Raw genomic sequence first — 9,047 nt, 5'->3', positions numbered from 1 at the left:
CATGAACTCCCGTGTTCAGCAGGCCGAACGTCGTTGGCAGCTTCTTCGGCCAATAATGCAACATTTTTCCAGTCGGATCTGTCCACTTCAATTTTGTTGCCCCAGTCCACCCTGCTCAATACGACGTCACTGCTTGGTGGTAGCGCATCTGTTGCAAACGCTGGCAATGGGAACAACAACAGCAATAGCAGTAGCAATACTGCTAGTGGGGTTGTAACTGGTACCACTGGTGGCAACCCTCCGAACGCAGATGCTGGTATTAACACTCACTTCCTTCCTTCACCTAATTTATCGCGTGTGAACTCCTCTTTCAACCCGAATGGCTTGTCCGTTTCTACTTCGGGACCTGGTTCCAAAGTGGTTGACGAGTGCCGCCGGAATATGGCTGGAAACCTCCTATCTACTAGTACAAATGGCCGAAACGATCAATGTAGGTCACTCATAGTAGTACCGTATTTTAAGTGTTTGGCTCCTTCTCTGTCTTTTCCATTACTTGGGTGTTGTTGATGGATAGACCCCAGTTGAACTAGCGAACGTGAATCCTTCCATTAAGAGTGGCCCTCAGGAACTACTCTGGTCTTGCTACTGATCGCTAATCTCGTGTTCATTAACTGATGTTCATTGTGGAGTAATATTTGCCGGAATTAATCGCGCATCTTTTCCGGCTATGCCTATAATTGTGGAGTGATGGAACGTAAAGGCTTTCTTTCCGGTATCTTCATTCATAAAAGTCTCAGAAAGGCGATGTCTTGTCCTTGCATATCATTTAGCCTAAGTACTGAATTAATGCAAAGCGATTCCTTGAATTTGACTGGTGAGGTCAATCGAATTTCTTTAGGTTGACTGTTTTTTGAAAGCCCCTGGTAAGAAGGACAGACGAAGGTCCGAAGTCATGTGAATGAACCCACCTCACATAGATCCCCAGTGGAATAGCCTGAAAGTACAGATACTGTTTTTCTAATTTCCCATACCCATTTACCAGTGGAACGCAGAGTGCAAACTACAAGGAGGAATATTCATACGAGAAGACACTTTCGTTCGACCCGATTTATTTCACCACTGAAGCCTGTTTTGGAGAAGACACCCCAAACCAGTGATGACCAGACTAAAAAATCAACTCATCACGCAGTGCTTACCGTGACTTGTTTGGGTCACCTCAGGATTTCAGTGCTACTTATACCGTCCGAGTCTTTGTTGTCACTGGTAGACAGGACAACTGCTTCAGGCCTTTGATGTATCTCACACTGAGGATACACTACCTCGTCAGTACACACTGATGACTTCCCCTCAATTGGTAACGAAGAGTTCACACTCCAATTGTGGGCGGACAAACCGACCAAACTGGCACCTGGCCTACCCGTGTGTGGTAACACTGACAAGGTTCATATCTTACCTGGTTTTAGTGAACTGCACCAACCGATTTCTGATCAGCATTGAGTCACATCAGAGCTGCAGTGTTATTAAAATAGCGTCACTGACTGAGCAAGTACAAGTCCAAACGTTCCGTTCTGGTAAGCTAGGTTCAGTCGCAGCCCTCCTTAGCTGAAAGCTAATCACGGTTCCCAATAATCACACAAGCGTAGAATATCCAATTATAGCATCCTTTTAGCGCCGTGTGCACAATTTCACGGTAATATCAGAGGAGGAATAGCCTAGTTGTTTGTGAGGAGGCATCACATTATGGTGATGGGTCCGGAAAAGTCAGTAGTAAAATTAAAACGGGCTGACTCGACCGGAACTTGTTTTGTTGCAGCTTCAGTCAACACCATTCAAACCTGGAATGTTTGCACCGTGCATCTTCATCATCAGCGACGCCGTCCTATATTGGCTTGGGATTTTCATGCCAACGTGTAAAATCAACCTTCTCCACAGTGCTGCCCTTTCCAACCTAAAACAATCAGACCAGACGCTCCAAAACCTGTTGTAACCCAGGTCCCCTACATGAATAATCACAGTATAATGAAATCTCATCAACAAGAGACGTCTCAATTGAGTATATTCAATCTCCCATGTGGTCACTGCCACAATTCTCAACACTTGTAGATACCCCATTGGACTACACAGAGGAACATCGCGTTTCCACTGCGCTTTTATCCCCTCTTGCTCAATCTGGCCTGCAAGCGTTTTGGCGAATGACTTCAGGTCGCCAACTCGCTCGTTCAGTATTAAATTTCGACCAGATTGTAAAGACGGATCTTCGAGTGGCCACAAGCGGATTGAGTTTGTCTTGAGCCGGTGTTGTCGGATGGCCACACCGCAGGTCCTTTTCTTAGACGATCAGCAGTTGAACGAAAATACTTTATCTGCGTTTAAATATAAGTTGGTTAGGGCCAGAACTGACATGCGAATTTGTGTCTGATATTTTTGACCTCCACTGCCTTAACTTTAGACTACACATTACCCTCCTTAGCTTCTTACAGTTGCTTACTGTGGCACCAGCAACCGGCTCGCAGTTACTCCTCGAAATGGAAATTGGAGATTGGGCTCGTAAGAGGAAACGCCGCAACCAACCACAGATCGTAGAGAAACGAATCGCAATTTGTTTAAGATAAAACACGTAGTTCGCCAATACTAAATATTCCGAACAGGTCAGTCAGCTCTATAATGTACTCCAAGAAGACTAAAATACCCACCTCGGGAAAATTTTATCCCAGCGGGATACATTACATGGTAGTAAATACGAATGGTTTCTCCGCACTCGTATCAGAAATATTGCGGTTCATGGCATAGTTTAGGAGAAAGCGGTGAAATTTGGGGTACATTCATTCCACAGGTACCGTTGACTACCTTGTAAGACGCAAATTTCATGGAATCATCTGTTATGTGGTGAAAAGTAAGTTACTGGAAAGGTCAACGGAAATTATTCCGGGCGATTCTATCACCTTATGTACACATTATGCTTGGAACTAACCTAGTTCTCAACGGCAGTAAACGCAGTTCTTGTGTTGAACGATGAATTCAGCTCTGGAACAAACGCATCTATCTCCTATTGGGGCTATCAGGGTTTTGGAGGCCATAATGCTGTTATATGGACCGGATACGTTGCAACTACATTGTGGCCTGTTTGACCACCTGAAACATCAGTAAATACGTCTATCATATCTGGGATGCCTAGGATGAATGCGCTGATTTCCATTGAGTATTGAAACATGAGTCCACAAAACCCTTGATGAAGGACAAAAATAACAACAATAACGCTCGTTCAGCTGTAACACCGTTTCGGTGTCTAGCTGCCATGTAACCCAAAGGAAGCACTAGGGCTGGGATACTGCGAGGTTGCCCAAGCCTAGACAGAGGAAGTCGAGAGGAAGAGGTTGGGTTCGAACCACGGACCTTCCGATCAGTAAATTCGCGCTCTAACCACTGAGCCATCTCGTGCCCCTTGATAAAGGGCGTCCCACATTTAAGGGCATTATGGTTCTCCCTACGGGTGTCCCTTGTTCAGAATCGCTTAAATTCTGTGGATGCATTCTCGCAGGACGAATCGGCCACTTGCTTCTGTTACCAGACGAATGGGGACTCACCCTTTAAGGGATACTGCGGGAATCCACCGAAGGCGGTCACTACAAATGAGGTGCTTGTGAGCTATTTGACTACACGGTGATTGTGCGTAATTGTGAATGTGTTGGTTAGTCGTATGATGGCACCATATGCTTTTCCTCACCAAATTGATGTCAATACTGAATAAATAGACTAATCTTGCGTTGTACTCCGTCGCACTACCGTATCTAAACCAATCATCTTCTTACCTCCCCACAGCTTCCGCCGCCTATCTTGAACATTTGAACCCGGAATCAAAAGATATTCGACGCCGAGTCAGCCACAATGAGGGTAGGTTTTTTCATTGTAAATTCTCCCTCCCTGGCCACGGGCCTGCTTTTAGCAACCTTTTTCTGGGCTTTGAGTTGCCTTCGGCAAGAACAGTCTTCTAGAATGACGCTGAGGTCGAAAGACTTTGGTCATTCATGTTCAACCTCATCAAATAAAGTTTTAAACTTCCGTCAGGAAAACCCTACCTACCTAGAGGATGCTTGTGATATCGCACTATACGATTTAGTCCCTGAATCCTGAATAAATGTGGTGCGCTTTGAAATCAGTTTTCCATGTCGGAGTGACTGGATGCTATTTCAAGAGTGAGTGGCTTTATAAACAGTCGACAAAGTTTGATCAAATGTACTGTTGTTCTCTCCACTCTTGTCGAATCGCTTCTCCTGACTAGCTCTCCACTTGCTTTCCGATCGATTCGGTCACCCGCCACCTCATTGTGCTACGTAATCGGTGAATATTCCGTTGGTCGTCTTGCCAAGTATTTTGACAGACATTTGGTCATTCAGACTCATATCAGTTATGAGTGAATCTCTGGATTTCTGCTGAGCGGGTTGATGGAATGATGACAGAAACCACCTGGAGTACCCACAGCCTCTTCATCGATCGTGTCGCACATCCGCGTTGTGCAAGGGGTTCATTTAAAACATTGCTGTCCGACAGAAGCCCTAGTCCTCACGCATCCGGTGAATTTATTTTGAAAAATCTGAATTGACCGAAACTGTGCGCTTCTAACGTTGACTTTCCTCAGTTGACATGTTCGTAAAAATGGGTGTTTGAATGTAGGCAGCCCAGTATACTACCTCTTAGGTTAGATATTTCTGGAGACGGCATAATTAACTTGCTGATGTATACCTCAATAATTGCGAAGCATGGTCACTATGTTAGAGACGAGGTTAGTGTTGAAGTGTTGCTGGAGCCGTTTCTATCTTCAAGAAAAGACGGCGCGAAGATTGCGGCGACCACCGTGATATTGGTGTGTTCGCATTTGCTTCCAGTTGGTTGTCTGCCATCATACTCGGTCGTCTAAAGACATCGTGAACAACTGACGGACTTACGCTTGAGAAGGAGTTGTGTACACAGGTTTCAAGTTACTGTCGTTTATTTTTGAAGAACATGGTCACAAACATAAAACGTAAATGCAAGCGATGAACGTCGAAGGTTTACAGGATTGTATTAGATAAAAGGAGAGAAGCGTCCCACTTGAAGTCGTGCAACCAATATCCCCAGTCAGACAAGATGAATCCCAGCCTGTGTAAGAATGTTTGGCATGGAAGCACGCGTGTAAAGACCAAAAACCGAGGAAAGGACAAACAATGCTGAATGCTCTTTAGGGCGCGTTAAGCGCTACTACCACAGTCAAGACTCGCACATCAGGCACAAAGTGTCCCTCATGTTGGGTCTAGAGTCAATGGCAAGAATGTACACTCAACGCCATGTGCCACGTATAAAAGTCTCATAAGTACGCATAGAGCCCACAATGTGAAACAAATTCAAGTCACTGACTGTGACATTAGGAAGCCCCAGTCCAATAAAAGCCTTGGTGGATTGGGGAAAGTGGGTCCCTCGATGAGAAATGGTCATCGGTTCGTGGACCAAGGAGTCGACATCACAATCGATTGCACGTAGGGCTGAGATTATTGTGAGGGGATATTCATCAGCACCATACATCTTCTGCACTAACAGCGCTTTGATGCCATCGGTCTCGATACTAAGGGGGGAGGGTCTTTTACTCAATCGACTAATTGGTCTCCTGGCCTGGAAAGTACACATACATTTTAGTACACACCGATCAGTCTAAACTATATCACTAACTGTCACGTGCTTTAGGCACTATAAGTAGGTCCAACAACTCTGCCGTTAATCTTCGACCTCATCATCAGCGAAAGTCTAAAAGACAGTTTTGAGAATTCATATCCGGTGATGGACTGCGTGATCCAGAGTGTGTACATAGTAGTTTTCTTGGCTGACAGTCTAAGATACACAACACGACTTAGGTGAGCTATTAACCTCAGTCTGGCCTTTTGAAACGCCCTACGCGCCTTCCGGGTGCGATTAAGAAGAAGAAGAAGAACCGTTCAGCTGTAGCACCCTTTCGGTGCCTAGCTGCCATGCCACCCAAAGGAAGCACGAGGGCTGGGATACTGCCAGGTTGCCCAAGCCTAGACAGGATGCGACTAACGGAAGACGGTCCCGTGGGTCACTTCGGGAAGTTATTAAGAGTGTCATTCCTACTCTCATCCGTGAAACAACACATATATGTCCTCTTCAAGACGGAGGCCAGTTCAAAGGCGCCTTGCATGGATTCGGGTGTGGGTCGTCTAAATGGAGGACCGCGATATTAGTCATAAGGATGTTTCTGTTCCAGCAGAGTAAGTGAAGAGACAGTCAATCGCATCACGAAAGCTCGTAATGCTGAACCATCTTTGACAACGCCACAATCTCACCTTGAGGCTTGGAGGACGCATCTACAATAATTTCGTACGCGCACTATCACTCGTCTTGTCAGCTTCCACATCCCTGCTTTGTTTAATTATCTATTTGTTGGCCAAGGATGCCCGGATATCAGTAAAACATTATATTGAGCTAGGGTACCCACTGCAATACGACCACACTTACCCTTGCTTTTAAGTACAATATCAACAGTCACTTTGGATGTGACCTCAAAATATGCGTACCTTTGTTTGGTTTTGTTAAACGTTAGGGATTCCTCTCAATTTAAACGTTCGTGGTGCGGATGAGCCTCAAGAGAACGGGTACCTCTAGACATGAACAACCGAAACGGAGTACACGAATGTGGTATTCGCAGCCAGTAAATGCTATTACTGTTCACGGTCCTATGCGTTTAACCCAGATTAGTATTGACAAGTTGTATGCCCTCCATAGTACTCAGAAATTTCCCCGACTAGGATGGCAAAGTTTACAATCTATTTGGGCTGTGACTGTTCTAATTGACATTTTCTTGCACATTTTTCTACCACACCATGCACCTTCACGCTATCGTATGATAACGCTAGTCAGTTACGCTATCAGATGACCTGACGAGGGCAACAGGTGGAATCGATTGACGCTTGTCTGTGTTTTAGCGGAGTGTTACGATTGTCGATGTTGCTGGTTGTTTTGTACTGGTGTGACTTGGTGGTGCGTTCTCTTTTGGGTGCCTGCAGGAGGATGTTGGCTTTAGACACCGTTCCGTAATTTGTCTAATTAGTCAGTCAATCGTCAACCAACAGCTTTTGTTCGACCCAGCTAACATCTGGTCAGTCCAGTGTGTTTCCACTCGTGTGCACATGCAGCTTACGCATCGTCCTTCAGTATTCAAGCCACCTAGCAGATTCACACAAACAAGGTAGAAGTACACGTGTATAGATGAGCTCATTCCCTTAGTGGTGGCATGTTCACATGTGCCTAATAATCATCGCATTTGCGTGACTGCTCATCTGATTTTAGCTAGCCTTGGTGGCACCCACGTACTCAGCTGATAATAGGTTTGTGTGCGCCTGTGTAGATATTTATGTGTAGCTTGCGAGTCTGCTCACATGAAGATTTGTGTCAACGGTAATCGAACAGCTGGAATTACACATACATTTGTCAGCGAAGTCGTATTAGAGATAGTGTACATATTTAGGGTTTGCAGTAACGTGTGGTTATACCTGTCGTCGGCTAACGGCGGTCTTTTTGCGTTTTTGATTTGAATTGGACTTCAGATACACTCATGAAATCAGAGAGGTCGATAAATATCTCATGGTTATTTTGTTTTTATGCAGCTGTACCAATTTTTTTCTACTCACATCATGCAACATATCGTTCTGCTTGCAATGTTTAACATATTGATCTGTCGCAACAAATCCTCAAGTTCTGGTGAAGGTTAACATCATATGTAGAACCCTGGAAGTGAGGACGGTTTTTTCATCACCTAAAGACGTCAACCAATAATCTCATTCACACTGGTTTCTCATTTTCTTGGACACCGCTCAGCCTAGCTAATGCGCACCTCAGTCGCCATATCATCGCCTTGATTCCGCGTGCATTCCGATTTCACCGCAGTCCCTTCTTGAATAGCACACTCTATTTAAGCTATAACGCAGATATCTCGCTTCAGTTTTCAGCGGAAAATGAACCAGCGGTATCTAGCACTAACACTAATCGGTGATGAACTAGGAATCGCTGAGTTCAAAAGTGGTTGGATTTGTACAATATGCAAAATCACTAGTGAAAGCTGTTTCCGTGACTTTCCTTTGAAACCACACGGTTCAGTTCAGCTCCGTTCACTTTTTTCTATTGTAGTCGTTTATTAAGGGTACACTATTCCAGCACAGTTAGAGGATAGAAAATTAGAGAACTGTGATACATGGGATGTCATGGCGTAGTCTGTTGATTGCAGATAAGTTTTTGAAGGAATTCTGTGTTGATTTTGAATCGCTTTGTCGTTAGAGCAGGATCGGTATAATTACTCATTGACGGTTATAGCTCTGACGCAACAGCACCGGTAACTGGTTGAATAAATAATAATCCGTCACGAAGAGACTGTACCTTACCGTGGTGTGACGGTTTGCGCACCTCAGCAATCCATTGAGCTACACTGGAGAGTGTCCCGCGACACCCATAGAGTTAGCAATATTGTGGAATATAGGTAGTTCGGGTGCGCTGTTTGGTTGTTGGTCTGTTCGCCGAGCTTGGCAGTTGGATTGCAAACGTTTCATCACCAATCGGGGTGACATCGTCAGTGCACTGATGAGTGGGTGAATTCCTCCTCTTCTGTCTGTGACTATATAGCTTCTAAACAGTATCTGGTAGTTCTGGAAACGGTCGTCAAACTACACGACGACCGCAACATTCTGTGACCTCTGTTGTACAGATCAAAGCCTACGAAAAATTCTTGGCCTACTGAGCAGTTCGGTGTGTTAAGTAGGCGATATTGCTGTGGTTCCAGGATCAGCATCCCGTAGATAGGATTAGTTGAGTCGCGGCTAACTACAGAACGTCACGCAGAAGCGTTCTCAGTTGGGCTGACTAGTAACGATTTCTCGGAGTTGTCCATACAGTGCGTTACTGGGGTCTACCGCTAGACTGTTCTCATTCGTATTAACAAAGTCGTGCCATGAATTTGTGGATATTTAATGATATTGAACTCACAAAGTTGCTGGAAGTGACTTTCTGTAACCACTGCTGTACCGAGAAATAGCTCGGCTCTGCTACCTAACTGTCATGCCACCCGGAGG

The 9,047-nt window shown here is 45.0% G+C and overlaps 2 protein-coding genes across 2 annotated transcripts in view; one reads left to right on the top strand and one right to left on the bottom strand.

The window, feature by feature from the left end:
- T265_11018 (hypothetical protein) overlaps positions 1-9,047 on the top strand; it is a gene marked incomplete at both ends in the record, with an annotated part of 64,852 nt that overhangs the window by 37,277 nt on the left and 18,528 nt on the right. Inside the window, 2 exons of the mRNA XM_009177555.1 lie at positions 73-430; positions 3,760-3,831. Coding sequence (XP_009175819.1) covers positions 73-430; positions 3,760-3,831 — 430 coding nt within the window. The remainder of the gene's footprint in view (positions 1-72; positions 431-3,759; positions 3,832-9,047) is intronic.
- The window catches only part of T265_11019 (hypothetical protein), a gene marked incomplete at both ends in the record, with an annotated part of 18,703 nt that overhangs the window by 1,124 nt on the left and 8,532 nt on the right, over positions 1-9,047 (bottom strand). Inside the window, one exon of the mRNA XM_009177556.1 lies at positions 271-400. Within this exon, the coding sequence (XP_009175820.1) occupies positions 271-400 (130 nt within the window). The remainder of the gene's footprint in view (positions 1-270; positions 401-9,047) is intronic.

Source organism: Opisthorchis viverrini (assembly GCF_000715545.1).
Source record: "Opisthorchis viverrini unplaced genomic scaffold scaffold232, whole genome shotgun sequence".
Taxonomy (NCBI): domain Eukaryota; kingdom Metazoa; phylum Platyhelminthes; class Trematoda; order Opisthorchiida; family Opisthorchiidae; genus Opisthorchis; species Opisthorchis viverrini.
This window is presented reverse-complemented; position numbering and strand designations above follow the sequence as displayed.